Source organism: Pristiophorus japonicus, chromosome 1, assembly GCF_044704955.1.
Source record: "Pristiophorus japonicus isolate sPriJap1 chromosome 1, sPriJap1.hap1, whole genome shotgun sequence".
Lineage (NCBI taxonomy): Eukaryota > Metazoa > Chordata > Chondrichthyes > Pristiophoridae > Pristiophorus > Pristiophorus japonicus.
Genome location: NC_091977.1, coordinates 491,959,221 through 491,981,915, shown reverse-complemented (window position 1 = coordinate 491,981,915; position 22,695 = coordinate 491,959,221). Strand labels below are relative to the sequence as shown.

Here is a 22,695-nt window from a genome sequence, read left to right as displayed (position 1 = left end):
CTTGGGCCCCAAAGCGTGATTAAGAACAAACACAGGGTCATCGATTTCTATACATCTCCCCTTTGAGTTACGGTCATGGCACTCATTTTGGGACTGGCGCTTGCCCTCAACAATGTCTGACAGGACTGGATAAATGAGAGACAGCCGAGTTTTAAGTGTACGTTTCATGAGTAGTTCCACGGGCGGGACTCCCGTGAGCGAATGCGGTCGGGACCTATAGGCCAGCAGGAGGCGCGATAGGCGGCATTGAAGGGAGGGTCCTTGAATCTGGAGCATGCCTTGTTTTATGATTTGGACCGCATGTTCCGCCTGGCCATTGGAAGCCGGCTTGAACGATGCTGTCCTGACATGTTTGATGCCATTACCCGACATGAACTCCCGGAATTCATAGCTAGTGAAGCATGGGCCGTTGTCGCTGACCAGAATGTCTGGCAAGCCGTGGGTCGCAAAGACCGCACGCAGACTCTCCACAGTGGTGGATGTTGTGCACGAATTCAATATGATGCACTCAATCCATTTGGAGTACACATCAACAACAATGAGGAACATTTTCCCCATGAACGGGCCCGCGTAGTCTATGTGAATACGTGACCATAGCTTGGTGGGCCAGGGCCACGGGCTGAGTAGGGCCTCCCTGGGGGCATTGCCCAGCTGGGCACACGTCGTGCACCTGCGAACACAGTGTTCCAGGTCTGCATCAATTCCCGGCCACCATACATGTGACCGGGCAATGACCTTCATTAGCACAATGCCTGGATGCTTGCTGTGGAGTTCCCTGATGAATGCTTCCCTTCCCTTCTGGGGCATGACTACCCGGCTGCCCCATAGTAGGCAGTCGGCTTAGATGGAGAGCTCATCCACCGCCTGTGAAACAGTCTGACCTCTTCAGGGCATGCTCCGTGTGCGGGCGCCCAATCCCCAGTCAGGACACATTTCTTAATCAAGGATAGGAGGGGCTCTCTGTTGGTCCAGGTTTTGATCTGGTGGGCTGTGATGAGGGAGCCAGCCATGACCATCTCAGCGCTTTGCTCCACTGCCCCCTCAGTGGTGGCCAGTGGAAGCCTGCTGAGCGCGTCAGTGCAATTTTTGGTGCCTGGCCGGTGCCGTATGTTGTAGTCATACGCAGCCAGCGTCAGAGCCCATCGCTGCATGCGAGCTGATGCATTGGCATTGACAGCTTTGCTGTCAGACAACAGGGATGTTAACGGCTTGTATTCCGTTTCTAACTCGAAGCTTCTGCCAAAAAGGTACTGGTGCATCTTTTTCACCCCGTAGACACATGCGAGTGCTTCCTTTTCAACCATCCCATATCCCCTTTCTGCTTGGGAGAGCGACCTGGAAGCATAAGCCACAGGTTGGAGTTGGCCCTCATCATTACTCTGCTGCAACACGCACCCAACCCCGTAGGATGATGCATCACATGTCAAAACCAATTTCTTACAGGGGTTGTGCAGAGTCAACAGCTTGTTAGAACAAAGCAGTTTCCATGCCCGATTGAAAGCCCGTTCCTGACAGTCCCCCCAAAACCAATCGCAACCCTTGCGCAGGAGCACGTGTAGCGGCTCCAACAATTTGCTTAAGTTCGGCAGAAAGTTCCCGAAATAGTTCAATAGTCGCAGAAATGAACGCAACTCCAATGTGTTGCCGGGCCTGGGCGCGCGATGGATCGCCTCTGTTTTGGATTCGGTAGGCCGGATCCGGTCTGCAGCAACCCTCCTGCCCAAAAACTCGATCTCTGGGGCCAAAAACACACACTTAGACTTCTTTAGTCGCAGGCATACCCGATCCAGTCGGCGTAGCACTTCCTCCAGGTTGTGGAGGTGTTCCTCGGTGTCTCGACCCATGATAAGGATGTCATCCTGAAATACGATTGTTCTGGGGATGGATTTGAGCAGGCTTTCCATGTTCCTTTGAAAGATAGCGGCTGCTGAACGAATGTCAAATGGACACCTGTTGTAAACAAACAGCCCCTTGTGCGTGGTGATGGTGGTCAATAGCTTGGATTCTTCGGCCAGTTCTTGGGTCATGTAGGCCGAGGTGAGGTCCAACTTGGTGAACAGCTTGCCGCCTGCCAGCATGGCAAAAAGATCCTCCGCTCTCGGAAGCGGGTATTGGTCTTGTAGTGACACTCGGTTGATGGTGGCCTTGTAGTCGCCACAAATCCTGACCGAGCCATCCGTTTTTAGGACAAGGACAATGGGGCTTGCCCAGTCGCTGAATTCAATGGGCGAAATTATGCCCTCTCTTAGCAACCTGTCCAACTCACTCTCAATTTTCTCCCACATGACATACAGCACAGCTCTGGCGTTGTGGTGCACTGGTGTGGCGTCTGGGGTGATGCGTATCATTACTTTGGTACCTTTGAAAATACCGACACCAGGTTGAAATAGTGACTCAAACTTTTGTAGGACATGTGAGCATGAACTTCACTCCACAGATGAAATGGCGTGCACATCCCCCCATTTCCAGTTCATCTCGGCTAGCCAGCTCCTCCCCAAAAGCGCGGGACCATTTCCCGGGACAATCCAGAGTGGCAGCCGGTTCTCTGATCCATTATGTGTGACCACCAACATTGCACTGCCTAGCACTGGGATGATCTCTTTGGTCCATAATTGCATGTCAATGCGTTCTAGTTTGGGTCTGCTAGCTCTGAGTGGCCATAGTTTCTCGAATTGTTGGACACTCATAAGAGACTGGCTGGCTCCTGTGTCCAGCTCCATGCGTACTGGAATGCCGTTTAACAGTACTCTCAAGATCATAGGTGGCGTCTTTGTGTATGAGCTGTGGATGTTTGCCACCTGAACCCGCTGAACTTCAACATCCATTGCTGCAACCCTGCCTTGCAGACCCCTCTTGTGGTTCATCCGCTTCGTAAACCAGCCTCGCTGCGGGCTTCCTGCACATTCTGGCCAAATGTCCACTGAAGTTACAATTTCTGCAGATAAATTGTTGAAACCTGCAGGTCTTCGCAGCATGTCTGCCCCCGCACCTCCAGCATGAGCTGAGATTGTTGTGAACAAAAGAGCTGTGACCAGGCATTCCTCTCTGATTGTCTCTTTGATTACTCTTGAGCACTCTGTTAGTGGGTGTCAATAGCCCCATCCCGGGACGTATTGTCCCTTGTGATGGTGTAATTGTCCGTTCGACCTGCCATTGTCTCTGTTGAGGACCCACCCTAGAGTCTGTTACTGCCAGGTTGGTGTCGAATTGCCCTTGTCTGCCTGCGGGGTTCTGAGTCGCGTTTACCATGTTAACTCCCTGCTCCATCGCCACATTGGGAGCAGAGTTGTGCGCGTATATGATCTTGGTTTCCTCCTCCCCCGACATGAAGGTTTGAGCCATCAACGCCGCTGCTTCCAAGTTCAAGTCCTTGATCTCAATTAGCTTCCTAAAAATCCCGGCATGACCAATGCCATCAATGAAGAAATCCCGTAACATCTCCCCCCTGCAGGTGTCGGTGAACTTACAGAGGCTGGCCAAGCTCCAAAGGTCCGCAACAAAGTCCGGTGTGCTCTGCCCTTCCCGACGTCGGTGCGTATAGAAACGGTGTCGGGCCATGTGTATACTGCTCTCCAGTTTGAGGTGCTCACCGATCAGTTTTCTGAGCTCCTCAAAGGTCTTGTCTGCCGGCTTCTCGGGTGTGAGCAGGTCTTTCATCAGCGCGTACGTCTTAGGTCCACAGCTGGTCAATAGATGCGTCCTTCACTTGTCAGCCGCTGCCGCTCCCAGCCAGTCCTTCGTGACAAAACTCTGCTGGAGCCTCTCAACGAAATCATCCCAGTCCTCACCAACACAGTACCGTTCCTCTGTGCTACCGGTGGCCATTCTCGTGAGTCGTTGATTCCCGTTTCTCGTCGCCAAATGTTATGTCCTTACACTCTACTGCAAATCAACACGAGGCACATACTGGAGACAAGATCATTCTGTGACCTGTACCTTTATTCACAGGACCAAGGAGTGCTGACCCTGCGTGGGACCTCCCTTTATATACCTGCATGACCAGGTGAGGAGTGTCTCCCACAAGTTCACCCCCTGTGGTCAAGGTGTGCATTTCTTAGGTGTATACAGTGTACCATGTTGTTACATGAAGGTTACAGTTACATGAAGTTACATACATGACAGTTAATATAGATTGTAAATAGTTGGGGTCCCAGCACTGATCCCTGCGGCATCCCACTAGTTACTAGCTGCCATGAGACTGGAAATCCATTTTCACAGACAAAGAACAATGATGTTAGCGTAACAATGATTAGTGACAAGAGAGCAAATTTTCCAAGGGTCTCACAATATGCTGGATTAATTTACAGATTTTTTTCTGAATTAATTTTCCTGTTGCTTTAAGTTCTTTTTCTGCTCATTAAGATAAGGTAGGTTAGTGCTGGAACTCCATTTCAGGTACTCCGTGTCAGTGCCAGGTTCTCCTAGATTGGGTATAGCACAGATTAGACACAAAGTACAGCTCCCTCTGCTCAGCTTCCAATGAAGTGCATCTACCCCAAACTCAGAAAAGCGTCTGGTAGTGGACCAACTATGGCGTGGCTTCTTTGAATGAGATTGTCAGTTAGTGTTGAATTGGGAGAAGTTTTATTTTTCATACTGTCAAAACCCAATTTATGCAAGACCTTCCAACCAGTAGACAGATGAGATTTTCATTCTATCAATCTGGAGTAGATTTGAACCTAGGTCTTATGGGTAGAATGTAAATGGGTGAAGCTACTGTACCATCTCTCAACTGATATCATTTTTATCTGTTGTTAACATTCATGGTTGACCCGTGCAGGAACTCTCTATTCACTGTTTCAGTCAATGACCGTTCATCAATCTGACTGTTTAAGGTAAAAGGACCATTTGTGAAATCTGTGTAGCTTACACAAATATTAATTCAGTCATAACAATCATGATCACTCACCGGAAGGATATGGCATATGAGTTGGGCTCATTCCGTTTACGCACTAAGAAGGCTCCATCCCGCGGCACTCTCATTAGCATGTGCTCAGCCTGTAGCCGTGTTAGGTTGGCGTGGTACCATCTGATGGAACAAATTATTCTTACAATCATGCTCCCATATCACGTCATATTCTTTTCTCATTCACTGAGCACCCCCTCGTTTTTTCAGTCCCTGCAGTTTCTTTTTTCTTTCCTAGGACCTTGCACCTCCCAAACCCGTGAGCTTCATCACCTAGAGGGAAGCAGGTGCAAGGATACATCATCACCTCTAGGTTCCCCTCCAAGTCACAGACCATCCTGACTTGGAAATATATCGCCTATCCTTCAGTGTCGCTGGGTCAAAATCTTGGAACTTCTAACAGCATTGAGGGAGCACAAGGCTGCAGTGGTTCAAGAAGAAAGGCCCACCACCATCTTCTCAAGGGCAAATAGGGATGGGCAATAAATGTCAGGCTTGCTCACTTCCCGAAGAATGATAAAACCTTTATATAGTGGAATGCTTCAACTCCCTCAGTCTTCTCTCCCCCTTATAATCAATGTGCTTTTAAAACCCAAGCTTCGCATCACCAAAGCACTGCTTGATTTAACTCATGGGTCCCTTGCTTTTTTATGGTATACATCAATGACCTAGATTTGAATATAGGGAGTATGATTAAGAAGTTTGTCTGATAATGAAGAGGAAAGTCATGGACTGCAGGAGGATATCAATCTCTTGGTCAGGTGGGCAGAGCAGTGGCAAATGGAATTTAATTCGGGGAAGTGTGAGGTAATGCACTTGGAGAGTAAACACATTAAATGGTAGACCACTTAGAAGTGTAGATGAACAAAGGGACCTTGGAGTGCTTGTCCACAGATCCCTGAAACTAGCAGGCCAGGTGGATAAGGTGGTTAAGAAGGCATTCAGAATGCTTGACTTTATTGGCCGAGGCATAGAATACAAGAGCAGGGAGGTTATGCTTAAATTATATAATACTCTGATTAGGCCACAGCTGGAATACTGCCTGCAGTTCTGGTCCTAGTATTATAGGAAGAATGTGATTGCACGAGAGAGGGTGCAGAGAAGATTTACTAGGATGCTGCTTGGAATGGAGAATCTTAGCTATGAGGACAGATTGAATAGTCTGGGTTTGTTCTCATTGGAACAGAAGAGGTTGAGAGGAGACTTCATTGAGGTGTATAAAATTTTGAGAGGCCTGGACATAGTGGATAGCAAAGGCCTATTTCCCTTGGTGGAGGAGTCAATTACACAGGGCATAGTTTTAAGGTGGTTGGTAGAAGATTCAGAGGGGATTTGAGGAGAAGCTTCTTCACACAGAGGGTTGTGGGGGTCTGGAACTCACTGCCTGGAAGTGTGGTGGATGCAGAAACTCTCACCACATTTGAAAGGTGCTTGGATGGGCACTTGAAGTGCCGTAACATGCAGGGTTACAGACCTAGAGCTGGTAAGTGGGATTAGACTGGATAACCTCTTGTTGGCTGGCGCAGATAGGATGATAAGCACTGCAGGGAATCGAATACGGCCAGGGTGATCTCCTGGACAAGTTTTGATCGCCTGGATGGGTCGGAGAGGAATTTTCCCATATTTTTTTTCCCCAATTGGCCTGGGTTTTTATCTGTTTTTTTGCCTTACCCAGGAGATCACATGGCTCCGGTTAGGGTGGAGTGTAGAATGTTGCGGTGCAAGGGGTGTCGCAGTTGTTTGAGGCGGACTGGTTGGGCTGGATGCTCTTTACCTTTCCGCCATTGTTCATAGGTTTATATGTAATCTTCAGAGCAGCTGACCGAGGGCCGTGCGGCTCTTTGTCGGCCGGCGTGGACACGATGGGCCGAAATGGCCTCCTTCTGCACTATAGATTTCTATATTTCTATTTTTCTATATTTTCCCTTACACGCTTCAACCTTGATGGTGTGCCACACTGTGGATCTTAATTAAATTCTTAATCATAATCTACAAAACAATATCAACCCATTGGCATAGACAAAGCAATCCTTTGAAGCATAGAGGTTCCTAAGGCAACGTGCATAACAGAATACCAACAAAAGCATTAAAAGGTCTTCACCCTTCATTTAGGTTTCTCAATTTAAAAAGCTGAGATCGATATATTCTAGATAACACTCACTCTTTGCTTTCATGAGCATTTGGTTGTGGTACTGGGTCAGTCAGTCTCATCTCAAATTCATTACAGCGCAGTGGGACCTCCCGGTAATGGCTGATCAGGGTATAGAGGCTGTCAAAGACCAGGTTGTCAGTCAGATAGAATTTTGTGGTGCCAGCTTCTTGTCGTGAATGGATGCGGCAATGCTGAACCCGCCCCGATCTCCTGTGCGAATGGAATAAATAAGTCAGATCAAAATCAATTGATCGTGGAGAACAAGTAAACTAGGCAATCTTTATAGTATATTTGGGGGCAAGTAATTCCCTGGGTCATTGCTCCTCGCTAACTTTTTTGTTAAGTGTCTCAATCCTTACAAAAGGTTACTCTTCACAGTGCACCATAGAATGATGGGACACAGGCCTGCCTTCGAGATTCCCCATACAGTAAGCTCTTAATTTCAAACACACCATTATTATGATTTGTCAAATGGAGCAGGCAATACCTCATAAAAGCAAGGGGGGAAATATTTTAATATGACCCTTTCATTTGCATTATGTCAGCTGGGCTAACCTTATCCCCTCCAATGGAATTCCCTTGTCTTATTTTGCTGGAGAGCAAGAGCAAGGTGAATGCAGTGAACTGAATCTTGGTTTATACATCCCATTGTAGAATACTTCACATTTCCACTGTTCCAATGCCCCATAGGTGGACTGGGTTAGAATGATGATGTAAATGGAGCAGCAAGTCTGCTAGGAGCCATAGGTGAAGGAGAACTGGGCTATAACCTCCCCACTGGGTTAGAAAGAAAGGAAGTCAACTGGGCAAGTCACCAGGTCGTAAGACAAAAGTTTGAAAAAAAATGGTCACTTAGACACTGTCGCCCTGGGAAAGAATCAGGGGTATCAGTTAAAACAACAACAACTGTTACAGTAACACTGCGATTATCATCATAGTATTGGACTCAGAACCCATCTGATGCTACTGTAACCAACCAATGACTTGAGGGTCATCCACATTCCTATCAAATGCATAGAAAAGTATTCTTCGGGGTTGGGAATGATACAACTTTCTTTCCATTGTCAGCATCAAGTACTCTGAGATCATCTATAACTTCATCGACACAGAGTAAATCCCAATACTGTTTCAAATGCTAACTGAGAAGACTAAACCAGTGTGGCATTTCCACTTCCCAACATGGATTTCCTCATAAATTCTCTAAGTGAGCGTTCCAATTAAGTGCTGCTGGTTTCATCCACCTCGAATTGAGTTGAAAGTACTTCAAATTTATTTCACTTTTGAATCCAATAGCTATCAGACGGAGACAGACAGAGAGAGATTTTCATTCTGTAATTATGGGCTTGGACTAGAACCAAATCTTGGTCCTGGAGGTGAAAATAGAGCATGCTTACTATCTGTACCTGCCCTCCTACATGACCTCTCCTTCGCCTAGCCAGTACTGATTACGAAAACTGAGGCAGTCATCCAGTTTAAAAAGCAGCTGATCCCTGATGATTGAATAGAGCTGACAGATTTGCACTTGCCAGCTGTCAGCCTCAAATTGCTTACATCAAACTGTGGTGATGTCATTTTACAATAATACAATTTTTTTTCAAAATTAGAAAAGAAGTAAATCATTTGCTTGTTTATATATTAGCGCAACTGGGCATGTTTTCAAACCATGGCAACTACGAAAGATTATACGGATACCATGGGGTGAAATTCCTCACTCTTTTTCAACTTACATTTTGCAGCAGGCAAATTGAGCAGAAGCCACTTTTTCTAAATTTTTGAATCGCTCCCCCTGAGTTCCCTGCCGCTGTTTGGCCCTTCCCGCAATCCACCCACCAAAACCCGAGTGCCCTCATTTACATATATTATAATGGAAGCACTCAGGATAACTTAGACTGAGAAATATAAGGTGCAGCTATTATCAGCATCAGCTAAGGTAGAAGTACAGTAATTTTGAGCCTCGAGAATCTGGAGTGTTTTGTTGCCGATTTCTGCCACTCTGAAACATTTTGTGTAGTGATTTTTTTCATGTCATTGTATCAATGGAGACCTGGATTTGCTTTTCATTGCTTCTGACGGGTGTAAGAATTTAAAGAGTTAATAGCTATTTGCTGAGCAAGCATTTTTTTTGTACAAGAAAGAGCTTTGACCTTGAATTCATCCTATTATTAACTAAAACTAATATCCAAAGATGATGGACAGTTAAGAAAGTTTGCTGCAACTGAACTTAAGATGTGTAGAAATTGTGCAATAAGCACTTTACAAACAATAGCTTCAACATTATATGGACAAACACAATTGAACTTTTTAAGTCATATGATCAGAACTTTGGAGAATAAAAGAAGGTTTGCAAACATTCCAGCACAGAGATAGAAGATTCACGAGGGATGTCAAGCTTGTGCAGGTGAATGTAATGCTGGCTAACGCCTAACACCTACCTAGCTTAAGAAGACGACGATGCACTCTACTCTGTCCATTGACTGAACGGCTAATAACCATTCAGAACTGTAAATTACTGCTGTCTGCTGTGTGTACTCATAAACGATTCATTGTAACCAATTCGTATCCAGTCCGAATCCTTATGAATTCCAACACAGGTCAGATCAGTAGCAGATTTCGCCCCCCTACACCCCATCTCATGCCTTACCCATGGTGAGGGTTTCTCAAGGAGTAGCCATGGCATTCGCCTATGGGTATACTTTTTTATGCCATTATGATTGAAGCTGGAGGAGCAGCACATGATGAAGCAAAGGAGAGTCAGGTAGCATTTAGGCAGTATGCAGTCCACTTGATATTATCGCCCCTCTTTGTAGAATATGCAGGAAGCACAGGTCATATGAGAACATTACTAAGGAGCTGTGTATGAGAAGAGTGCGCATCATCGAAGAGGCAATAGGGCAGCCGTGTCACCTGCTGCATGGGGAATTGCCCATATTGCCTCTCTCTCTCTCTGGCTTTCAAGGTGACTGCCGCACTCAACGTTTATGATACAGGCTCATTTCAGGCAGCCACAGGCAACCTCTGTGATCTTACACAGGTGACAGTACTGGCACATGCTCAACAGGTGACTGACGCCCCTTGCAGCAGAGCTGGGGGAGTTCATTACCTTTGGCATTGCAGCAAGGCAGCAGCAAAAAGAGGGTGAAGAGTGTGCTTGTGCACATGGTCTCCAAGCAAGAAAGGGGAGAGTGCCCAGTGAGTTACCATGGCTTCCCTGGTGAGGTCCATTAAACTTCTTGCGACACTGGTCTGCAGTCCTGGTGGGTGAGAGAGTTGGCATAACTGACATTTTATTGCAATGGCCACTCAGTAGTCGGTGTCTCCTGGCATCAATTTCCTCGAGGAGGGCTTCCAGGTCACAATCTGTGAAATTATGGAATCATCTCTTGTACTATTCCTTACTGCCTAGTTTGGCTGTGTATGCCAACTGCTTCTCTAAGTAGACATTCTTGAAAGGTATGAGAAAAGTTTAATAAAGCATGCACCGAAGTTAGCTGAGAGTGAAGTGAATCAGCCAAACATTGCTCCTTCCTTATCTGGTTTGTCCAGCAGTTTGCTGCTGCAATGTTCAGCCACAACGATCATGCTGAAGACTGCACTATAATTTCCATATACTCCTGCAGATTACACCAATTTTACATGGGATTTACACCAATCACTACTCCAATAAGTATGCAAATGAGCTGACCCTGGAACCTTTGTATGAATACCTCTTCAGATCAAATCTTTATCCATTAGAGCAAGAGTGGTACTAACTCACCATGTGGAAATTTCTTGGAAGAGTCTGTCTGCAGAATTGGGCTATACAAATCTTATTGATTGAATTTTATTTGACATCACATCTAAGTGCTACCTACCAGAAAGATAGGGTGTAGTCACCCACAAAAGTCTCGCTCTCCCGCACAAGGAAAGTGCCATCCTTTCCGCCGGTCTCCGTGCAATACTCATGGAGAAGCTTCTCGGCTATCTGACGACCATCTCGCCCGCCGCCGAGTTTCCCATGAAACCACTTCTCGCTGAAGTGCAGATCGTTGTTGTTGAACTCCTGCTGAGAATCACAAACCAGAGCAAGGTGTAAGCATCTGATTCAAGGCCTGAGAATGCCATACTCAATGGGCAGTACAGTGCAGTGCCACTCGCTAACTATTGGTGGAGCATGACAAAATCCAACAAATGTCTTGTTTGAGACTAGTTCTCTGGGATGCTGCATCACAGAGTGATGGAATGCAGATACTGGCCTCTGATTCCCCGCAGATTGAAAGGAAAAATAAAAAACAGGATCAATAATTTTTATAACTGATTATATTTTAATAGGGTCCCTTCACACAGTATGGAAGCTGGGATGATCCTTTAACATTTTTGGACTTTCACCCCAAATATTTTTCCTCCTGTCCACTGCCAAAGGCAACAAACCTGCCCAAATACTAAGTAATTATAGTGAGCCCAGAGGTCAACCAGATAACTGTCACCGTATCTGGTCTACAGTTTATATCACATGATCTTCTTGACTTTTGCAAGCAGCAGAATAAACATTCTCTCAAGCTGTGGCTTAAGCAAGAAACTACCAGGTAAATTTATTAACTAGCCCGGTACCATAACGATTATACTACCCTACTCCCTAATGTAGCACACAAACTACAGGTTGGAGCTTACAGGCTTTAATCCAAGCTCGGGGTTCAAATCATGAAGTGACCAAGTAGGTTTTGTTCTCCAGACTAATGGCATCCTTGGGACCCCCTTGAATTGGATTAGTAACCTGGCAATCCTTTTCCAGCAACCTCCCATTAGCCTCAGATGATGGAAAACATTTTTTTTTAACTGAAATTGTAGTTCCCTTAATGTCGCCATGTGATGTGATACTGAGTCATTCAGGCCAGGAAAATCCAGGGTTCCATTTCTGGCCTGTGCAATGATAGCTGATTTCAGACAAAGGATATTGCAAGGGGACTTCAGTTGGCATCAGTGCATGGACGAGGGAGGGGAAAGCAGTACTGATCACCATCGAGTGGCTCTTTCAGAGAAAATACATGAGCACAGAGATCATCGGTTGAGGATAGAGATCAGACTCGACTCTGATGCTCTCCCCAGCATTTACTATCCCGCCTCAAGAGTGATCACTAAGCTGGAGGTCAGCTGACACCTGTGTGAGAACACCAACGCAGGTCGGGGCTATAAATAGAGCTGGAGCGCGGGGCTCTGGAACATCGTGGGCGAAGGTGCGGCGAATGATGGTACGGGCCCAGAAGAGCCAAGGGCCCAGGGGCAGCAAGAGCCTGCCCACACTGCGATATGTGTGTGCACTATGTCCATGCAGCAGAGCAGGTCTCCAGTCGTCCTGGTTCAACCCTTGCCACTGGATAAAGGCCGAGCTCTGTTGAACCTGTGTGGTGGCTGGTGTGCAACAGTCACCACACGTTAAAAAAATCCATCCACAGGCATCTTCCACCCCCTCAACTGGAGTTCAGGACTGGAACATCGGGTCCTTCATTGAAACGTCTGTGAACTCTTGTGGAAGCAAGTCATCCTTGTTAGAGGGACTGCCTATGATGATGATGTACTCCAGAGTGAGTTAGCATCTTCAGGAAAGAAGGATTAAAAAAAATAATGGTTGTGTACCTCTTTCTGTTCTTCTTCCTCTTCGTCCTCATTGTGCTGGTATCTGGATGTTTCCTCAGAGTAATAGATTTTATTGCTAGTCAGCACAAAGTAATGGGGGCTCCAGTTCTGTAAAGAAAGAACGCAAGTCATTGTAAAAATATCATTCCAATTCTCACCTCCCACAACTCTTGTAGCTAGAGGATATACTGACCTCAAGTGTCCCACTACACAACCTCAGAGTGGTGAACCACTGCCACATTTCCAGTATTTACAGGAAAGCTCTTAAAAACAGGAGCCTTACAATGTACCACATTTTGAACGAACCTTGGGGCTGGTTTTCCTTTTCAGTGAGTCGATATAAGAGCTTGATGGACGGAAGTGCTTATCAGAAATTAGTGTACAAGATGCTCATGAGTTCCCATGCATTCTGTGAGTTGCTGGGGCCCAACCTCTCTTATCTCTTATGCCCAGGTTCTAGTGTATTTGCCTCTACTACAGTGCTTGGTAAATTGTTCTAAATATAATTTCCATTCATTTATAATATGTATTGTGGTCCTGGCCTGATTTACCCTGAGGTTCTGGATTTGCACTATCTCTCTGCACCAGTTAATACCTTCTATACTTCCGAGGGATGTCTCCCTTTAACCTTGATGTCTGGAGGTTTTGAATTTCTCTAATCCTTTCTCATAGCTCATCACCTATACACGTAAGATCAGCCTTGTGGCTTTTCTCTAAACTCTCACCAAAGTATAACGGTTAGAGGAATGTGCACGTGCACAAATGACCAATATGACATTTTGAAAGCGTGAAACTAAAACATAAGAACATAAGAAGTAGGAGCAGGAGTAGGTCGTTTAGCCCCTTGAGCCTGCTTTGCCATTCAATAAGATCATGGTTGATCTGATCTTGGGCTCAGCGCCATTTCCCTGCCCACTCCTCATAACCCTTCATTCCCTTATCGCTCAAAAATCTGTCTATCTCCGCCTTTCATATATTCAATGACCCAGCCTCCACAGCTCGCTGGGGCAGAAAATTCAGCAGATTTACAGCCCTCAGAGAAGAAATTCCTCCTCATCTCAGTTTTAAATGGGCGGCCCCTTATTCTGAAACTATTCTCAAAAAATGGCCACTTGGCCTAACAAGCCTGTTCTTCCACAGACTATAATCAATTCTATCCACACAGTAGGTCACACGCAGAAACCCAACACATTTCAACAGTAATTCCAGGGGGAAACTCATTCCTGGTTTGATCAACAATGAAATAATGTTAGCAGCGACCCTGAAGAAGGATCTTATCATGATATCTTGTTTGGGAATAGGGACAGGACAAGAGGAAAAGTTGGCCGTCTTGCACCTCCAATTTATCTTTCTCTTATAGAAGCTTTTTTTCCTCTGTTTGACCAATATTACTTTAGGTTTTCCTCCTTAGCTCCAAATTAACCATTCTACACAAACTTCCTCTTCCCTACATTCTCACGATGCTGAAATCAAGACACATCGCACTACTCTAATTCATCACTTTCCATCACTTCAAAATTGTCGAACTCCTTTTCTTCCTCAAATTTTCCTTCCTTCTACAATCTTCAAACTTGTAAAATCCAAGCTTGGCTTCATCCAATCATTACTTTTTGATTTATTGTACTTGAACAATGGGCCTTAGCTCTTACCATCATTTTCTCAATGAACAAAAAGGTCACTAGGACTAGGAAAGAGGAATAGTAGAACAATACCAGCAGTGGTAGTGATAGTTGTGGTGAGGAGGGGACTTACGTGGTCAATGGGATCCTCTAAATACAGGATACCATTTTTAATGGAGTTGCTTATGTCATTTTCTGAGTAGCTGGCTGACGAGACCTCTTCGTACAGGTTGCCTTCCACCAATTTCTTGTGCTTTAAACCAACAGAAAAAAACAAGTATTACGCGAGCATTACCCTGTGAGATAACGCATCAGGTTGCTAAGCTAAGGCAAGCAGAGTGCCATGATGACCTCAATGGATAATCATTTAATTTTAAAAAATTATTTCTAAAAAATCTTAAAAAGCTAAGAAGAAGGCACCTCGATGAATGATTGATATGTATCTGAGTCACTTGAACCAGAAGGCCCCAGGTTTCTGCCCAGGTAGCACTGGGGTGCTACAGGTGGCTTCAGCACCTCTCGGCTTTAAGGCTGATCTAGTGTTTTACATAGGTTTGGCATAACTTCTGGGCTTTTTGCCTCTGCATATAAAGCTGAGGATCCCATATACTTATTAACTGCTTTGTTAACATATTCTGCCACCTGTGCGCAGGTTCTTGCACTCCCTTTAAAATTGTACCATTTAATTTGTATTGTCTCTCATTATTCTTCTGACCAAAATGTATCGCCTGCCACTTTTCTGCATTGAATTTCATCTGGCATGTGTCTGTCAATTCCACCAGTCTGTCTATATCCTTTTGAAGTCTATTACTATTTTCCTTACTGTTTACTACGCTTCTAAGCTTCATGTCATTTGCAAATTCTGAAATTGTGCTCTGTACCCCCAAGTCCAAGTCATAAAGTTTGGAAATTGCTTTCATCAGTAGGTGTAACTAGGAGCTGTGTGCGTTGACATATACAGAGAAGGGTTTTTAGATGATGGCATATTTTTGGTGGGAAGGGGAAAGATTTGGATAGGAATGCAGTAGCCAGATGTGGTTGTCAAGCAGTGTGTATCAGAATGGCACAAATGTCTTCCAGCTGGCAAAAGTTGTTCTCTGTAGCATCTTCAAAATGTTGCTGCCCTCCTTCCTGATGCTCTTCTTCCTCCAGTGCCTCCAGGAGGCAGTGACTTTGTCAGACAAAGTTTTGCAACAAACAGGACACTGCCATGATTCTTGAGACCCTAGAGCATTTCAGATCAATCTAGGCATCTTAAGTGCACCCCAACCTGCCAGTGGTGTTCTCAGTAATGACTCTGGTACTTACATGGATCTTGAGAAGTGCTCAGCTGGAGTCTTGTGAAGGTGCACAAGTGTCAGCAGGCATGGCTATAAAGGGTAGACCTGATCTCCAAGGAACGACTGAAAAGCTTAGTGCAAGAATGCGGGCACAGTGGAGTTCCTTAAAATAAAGACGTCATGACAGCTCCCAGGGATGTGAATATTCATTTGCATTAGGGCACATTGAGAGAACAGAATCTTCCTTGTTGACGTAGGTACAAGCATTGATTAAGGGACCATTTTTGACCACATAGATGCAATCAATGATTCTTTGGACCTTAGGGAGTGCTGCAACTCCAGGAGGAAGGAGATGAAATTATCGGGGCAGAATTTCCGACGTCCCGGGCCCATACGAAGTTTCTATGGACACGGGAAGGCAGTGGAAAAGCTGGTTTTCAGTGTGCACGCGCTGAAAACCGGCTTTTCCGATCTGTCAAGCTGGAGCTTGACAGATCATCCGCAGATCGGGAGCGAGGACATTTGTATGTGGAAGTTTGGGCTATTTACCCATATCTTGCACGGCAAATGTCCTCAAAACTCTTGCGCCTGAAAAAGCAAGCGCATAGCCTACTATTACAGGCGTAAGAGTTTAAAAACATAGAAAAAACATCATTAAAATTAAAATTTAAAAAACATATTTATGTTAAAACCCTGCCCACTCAGATAATGTTATTTTAAACCCTAACCCTAACTTTTTTTTTAAATTGGGAATTTGTTTTTCTTTAAAAAAACATGTGTAACATTTTTAATTTCTATTCGTTTATTGTGTGAGGTGTTTTTTAAATGTTTCATGTATTTTTGGTGAGTTTTGGGATTTTTCTCATTCATTGTAATAGGAGTTTCGTAACTTATGAAACTCCTATTATAATGAATGAGAAAATACTTACCTGTGATGTGTCCAGGCACACATGACTCCTGCGGACGTCCCGACATGCACGCGCTGTGCATCGCAGGGAGAGGAGGCCTGTGGATCGGTCGTTCCAGCGGGCGCAGTAGCTTCAGATTAGTGCGCATTTTATTTCTATTCTTTATTGATTTGCCCGTGGGAAGTCCTCCTCGGAATTTCTGCCCCAACAGCTCTAAAAAACCATGTATCTGTGTCTTGTTTGATATACTTGTGCACAGCTGTTTGACTAATGTTACTGATATCCATAGTGACATGGCCCTGTGGAATAGAAGCAACAAACAGTTGTGACCTTAACAGCTATTGGCAGAATAGTACCTGTGGTGGCAATGGTCTGTAGGCCCGCTTGAAGCATGTGAGGTAACTCTGTGACGGATCCTTTAAAAATTGTAATCTCCACAGGCACTGTTCCTCAATCAACTGCAAGAAGGAGCAGATTTGCCTATATACTCTGGGGGGGGGGGGGGGGGGCGGTAAAGGGAGGCGGGTGCCATGCTCTGGTGCAGCCTCCTAGTCTTCAAGAAGCAGAGGTAAATTCCCAGTGGGTAAGATTTTGTTCCTTATCTGAAAGGAGGGGTTTTATGGGAGTGGCAGCCACTCAGTAAATGGCACACAGACCACTGAGGAAACAAACAGCAAAAAAGCAAAAGAATAACAAAAATGTTATTGACAAACTTTTAACTGTACCAGTTAACTTTGAATCTAGACTCTTTAAATTCTCTTCTCCGTGGTGCCTAGAAACTCTGGACGTCCATGTAAAACAGTCCAAATGGGGCTAAGAATGGAGCGTATGACATCACTATTATACTTTTGCATGCATCTGCCCTCCTGCCAGCCATTGGAAATTACAGCATTAAAAAGGGCAGGGCACATGCAAATGAGGTGGCAATAACACAGTACTGTCATGACCCCATTTTGCATTGCCATCTGCCCGGGTACTGCTACAAAATCTGTCCTGCACTCTCTAGGCTCACACATGAAGAACGATCATTTATGGGAGGCATTGAAGGGCATCCAGTGCCCCTGGAACTCTACACAAGCACAGGTCAAAGCCTTCAGTGGAATTGTTTTCAAACTAATATAATAATGTTAAAGTATGGATTTGCCATTGGTCCCAATGTTTGATATGTTTTACTGGCCAACTGTTGAGGAGTTTCCACCTAACTCCTACCATTTATCTCTTCTCTTTTCATTCTTGGTGATGTTCTGCTCTGTGGGCTTACATATCTCAATGAAAGAAAATACAGCAGGACACACATGAAGGGATTGGAAAAGCTATTTAAATCTGGCACAAGAGCCTTCAGCATCAGCAGCAGCTCAGTCGAACAACCTGATGCAACTCGAATTGAACATGGCGGACAGATTCAAGTGACAGGCAGTATTCCTGCCACAATGAATTGCTACCTCACCTACCTTTATCAGGATTTTTTTCTTCAGCTGATTGGGTGATGGGAGTTCATCTGCATTGATGTCCACAGGTTTGGTCAGTAACATGTCTCCAAAGACCTTTTTGAAATGAGATGCCATGTTTCGCTGCTGCACAACACTGCAGTGGTCTTCAATGGAGAGGATTATGGGATACCTACAAGGCATACACTTGAAATCAATAACCCCCGTGTAATTTTGGCTGAGTTTCAAGTCATTTTAATAAATATAAGTGGATTACCAAAATATTTGAGATGCAGACACATTATTAAGAAAAAAGAACATGTTTTATAGAGTTTAGTGTCAGCTGGGCTCAGTGATATCACTCTTGCCTCTGATTTAAAAGGTTGTGGGTTCAAGCCCCACTCCAGGACTTAAGCACATTACCATTAGTTTATTGCAGAACTGAGGAAGTGCTGATTTGTCGAAGCTGCAGTTCTACCAGTGCCCTGGCCATTATTTATCCCTCAACCAACATCACCAAATAGAGACTGTCTGGCCATTCATCTCATTTGCTGTTTGTAGGACCTTGCTATGCACAAATTGGCTGCCGTATTTGTCTACAAAAAAAAACGTACTTGGGATGACCTGAGGATGTGAAAGACGCTGTATAAATGCAAGCTCTTTCTTTTATTTTGAGTTATCCTTTAGCTCACGCAGTTATGTAATGATACTATTCTACCTGGAGAGGGAGCTCTCACAGCAGTTGCACTGCCTTGAATTTTCTCAGGTCCCAGTTCACTGGCAGACGTAGTGAGTGCAGAATTGAGATTCCACCTGTCCATTGTTTGTGCCCCTGTGACTTAAATATTTTGGATTGGCATCCATACCATTTAATGCATTGCTGAGACGCCCAGCTCAGGTAGGATGAGGACAATTGCTGCAGCGCCTTAACCAGAGTAGGTTGGCCAGCTGTGACAGATCAAAGACTTTTTTTAAATTCAAAATCCTTCCGACTCTTGAATTAATGTTCTGAGCGAGATCATATTTTCAAGAGATAAGAAAGACGGGGCTAAATTTAATTATTTAAATGTTATATTTATCATATTTAGAATTGTTAATGAAGAGTGGTTTTCAACAAAAAGCACCTTTGACACAATAAAACATTCTAAAATGTCTCCCAGACATGGAGCAATGATGGGAGAAGCGTTTGGGATGGTGACCAAAAGCAAGTCAAAGAGGTTGATTTTGAAGGAGGTGAGAGCTTGGTGGAGATGTTTGGAGAGAGTATTCCAGTGCATGAGGTACGCCTGTTGGAAGCAGGATTGAAAAGAAAGCAGGGTTGAGAAGAGGGTGAAAGCAGGAACACAGGACTGAAACAGGGAATGCAAGTCAGCGAAGCAACTTTTAGATGAAGATAAGGATTTTGAAATCGATGTGCTGGAAGAAAGGGAGCCAATGGAAGTTAGTGAATACAAGAGATAGGGGAGCGAAACTTAGAGTGGGGTAGGATGTAGGCACCACAGTGGCAGTGGAGGTATGGTAGAGACAGAGATAGGTGATGTTTCACAGGTGTAAATAAGCATTGATGATGGTGACCAAAGCGTGGAATTTGAAGCTCAATTTAGGCTTGAACAGGACACCAAGGTTGCATAACATCGGGCTTTGTCTGACTGAGCAGCCAGGTAAAGGTTAGGTGTCTGGGGATTTTGGTAAGAGCCAAACAAGATAGAAACAAAGAAAATAGGTGCAGGAGTAGGCCATTCAGCCCTTCGAGCCTGCACCACCATTCAATAAGATCATGACTGATCATTCACTTCAATACCCCTTTCCTGCTTTCTCTCCATACCCCTTGATCCCTTTAGCCGTAAGGGCCATATCTAACTCCCTCTTGAATATATCCAATGAACTGGCATCAACAACTCTCTGCAGTAGAGAATTCCACAGATTAACAACTCTCTGAGTGAAGAAGTTTCTCCTCATCTCGGTCCTAAATGGCTTACCCCTTATCCTTAGACTGTGACCCCTGGTTCTGGATTACTCCAACATCGGGAACATTCTTCCTGCATCTAACCTGTCCAGTCCCGTCAGAATTTTATATGTTTCTATGAGATTCCCTCTCATCCTTCTAAACTCCAGTGAAAACAGGCTCAGTCGCTCCAGTCTCTTTTCATATGTCATCAGGGAAATAGTCTGGTGAACCTTCGCCACGCTCCCTCAATAGCATGAACGTCCTTCCTCAGATTAGGAGACCAAAACTGAACACAATATTCCAGTTGAGGCCTCACTAAGGCCCTGTACAACTGCAGTAAGACCTCCATGCTCCTATACTCAAATCCCCTAGCTATGAAGGCCAACATGCCATTTGCCTTCTTCATCACCTGCTGTACCTGCATGCCAACTTTCAACGACTGATGTACCATGACACCCAGGTCTCGTTGCACCTCCCCTTTTCCTAATCTGCCGCCATTCAGATAATATTGTGCCTTTGTGTTTTTGCCACCAAAGTGGATAACCTCATATTTATCCACATTATACTGCATCTGCCATGCGTTTGCCCACTCACCTAACCTGTCTAAGTCACCCTGTAGCCTCTTAACATCCTCCTTACAGCTCACACCGCCACCCAACTTAGTGTAATCTGCAAGCTTGGAGATATTACACTCAATTCCTTCATCTAAATCTTTGATGTATATTGTAAGTAGCTGGGGTCCCAGCACTGAGCCCAGCGGCAGCCCACTAGTCACTGCCTGCCATTCTGAAAAGGACCCGTTTATCCCGACTCTCTGCTTCCTGTCTGCCAACCAGTTCTCTATCCATGTCAATACATTACCCGCAATACCATGTGCTTTAATTTTGCACATCAATCTCTTGTGTGGGACCTTGTCCAAAGCTTTTTGAAAGTCAAATATACCACATCCACTGGTTCTCCCTTGTCCACTCTACTAGTTACATCCTCACAAAATTCCAGAACATTTATCAAGCATGATTTCCCTTTCATAAATCCATGCTGACTTGGACCGATCCTGTCACTGCTTTCCAAATGTGCTGCTATTTCATGTTTAATAATTGATTCCAACATTTTACCCACTACTGATGTCAGGCTAACCGGTCTATAAATCCCTGTTTTCTCTCTCCCTCCTTTCTTAAAAAGTGGGGTTACATTAGTTACCCTCCAGTCCATAGGAACTGATCCAGAGTCGATAGACTGTGAGGAGGATGCTAAGAGGCTGAAGGGTGACTTGGACAGGTTAGGTGAGTGGGCAAATGCATGGAAGATGCAGTATAATGTGGATAAATGTGAGGTTATCCACTTTGGGAGCAAAAACACGAAGGCAGAATATTATCTGAATGGTGACAGATTAGGAAAAAAGGAGGTGCAACGAGACCTGGGTGTCATGGTACATCAGTCATTGAAAGTTGGCATGCAGGTACAGCAGATGGTAAAGAAGGCAAATGGTATGTTGGCCTTCATAGCTAGGAGATTTGCGTATAGGAGCAGGGAGGTCTTACTGCAGTTGTACAGGGCCTTGGTGAGGTCTCACCTGGAATATTGTGTTCAGTTTTGGTCTCTTAATCTGAGGAAGAACATTCTTGCTATTGAGTAAGTGCAGCGAAGGTTCACCAGACTGATTCCAGGGATGGCTGGACTGACATATGAGGAGAGACTGGATCAACTGGGCCTTTATACACTGGAGTTTAGAAGGATGAGAGGGGATCTCATAGAAACATATCAAATTCTGACGGGACTGGACATGTTAGATGTGGGAAGAATGTTCCCGTTGTTGGGGCAGTCGGAACCAGGGGACACAGTCTTAGGATAAGGGAGATGAGGAGAAACTTCTTCACTCAGTGAGTTGTTAACCTGTGGAATTCCCTGCCGCAGAGAGTTGTTGATGCCAGTTCATTGGATATATTCAAGAGGGAGTTAGATATGGCCCTTACGGCTAGGGGGATCAAGGGGTATGGAGAGAAAGCAGGAAAGGGATACTGAGGGAATGATCAGCCATGATCTTATTAAATGGTGGTGCAGGCTCGAAGGGCTGAATAGCCTACTCCTGCACCTATTTTCTATGTTTCTATGTTGGCAAATGATCACCAATGCATCCACTATTTCTCGGGCCACTTCCTTAAGTACTCTGGGATGCAGACTATCAGGCCCTGGGGATTTATCGGCCTTCAATCCCATCAATTTCCCTAATACAATTTCCCGCCTAATAAGGATTTCCTTCCGTTCCTCCTTCTCACTAGACCCTCGGTCCCCTAGTATTTCCGGAAGGCTATTTGTGTTTTCCTCCGTGAAGACAGAACCAAAGTATTTGTTCAATTGGTCTGCCATTTCTTTGTTCCCCATTATAAATTCACCTGAGTCCGACTGCAAGGAACCTACATTTGTCTTCACTAATCTTTTTCTCTTCACATATCTATGGAACTTATCTAGATCTCTTTAGTCTTGCCAACATTGAGGTGCTTTATGGTGCTTTAAGCAGCTGAATATCAGAGCAGTGTTCATGGAGTTAAGGGTAATTGCAGAGGTAGAGCTGGGCGTTGTCAGCGTGCATTTGAAAATTGAAAAAAAAACACAAAAAAAAGGGCTTTGGAAATGTTTGGAGTGTACCCCAGATCGGGGGGGGGCACGTGATTTAATGTTTATGTTTGCCCCAAAAAGAGTTGCATGTGAAAATTGACCCTCTATCTACAAATGATGCAGTTGATGAGCAGTATGGAGATGAGGAAAAGGGATCCAAGGACGGAGCCTTGAGACACATGTGAGGCAACTGTGTTCTGTACCCTGGAGATGTCACGGAGGACAAGAA

The 22,695-nt window shown here is 44.9% G+C and overlaps 1 protein-coding gene across 4 annotated transcripts in view; it reads right to left on the bottom strand.

The window, feature by feature from the left end:
- LOC139277169 (1-phosphatidylinositol 4,5-bisphosphate phosphodiesterase gamma-1-like) overlaps positions 1–22,695 on the bottom strand; it is a 273,993-nt gene that overhangs the window by 50,741 nt on the left and 200,557 nt on the right. For 2 of the 4 annotated variants that reach the window (XM_070895279.1, XM_070895271.1), the window contains exons 13-18: positions 17,927–18,095; positions 14,421–14,540; positions 12,669–12,776; positions 10,910–11,100; positions 7,068–7,268; positions 4,910–5,029 (exon numbers count right to left, since the gene is read on the bottom strand). In XM_070895279.1, the coding sequence (XP_070751380.1) occupies positions 4,910–5,029; positions 7,068–7,268; positions 10,910–11,100; positions 12,669–12,776; positions 14,421–14,540; positions 17,927–18,095 (909 nt within the window). The remainder of the gene's footprint in view (positions 1–4,909; positions 5,030–7,067; positions 7,269–10,909; positions 11,101–12,668; positions 12,777–14,420; positions 14,541–17,926; positions 18,096–22,695) is intronic. The other 2 variants (XM_070895298.1, XM_070895289.1) reach the window with 1 other exon arrangement.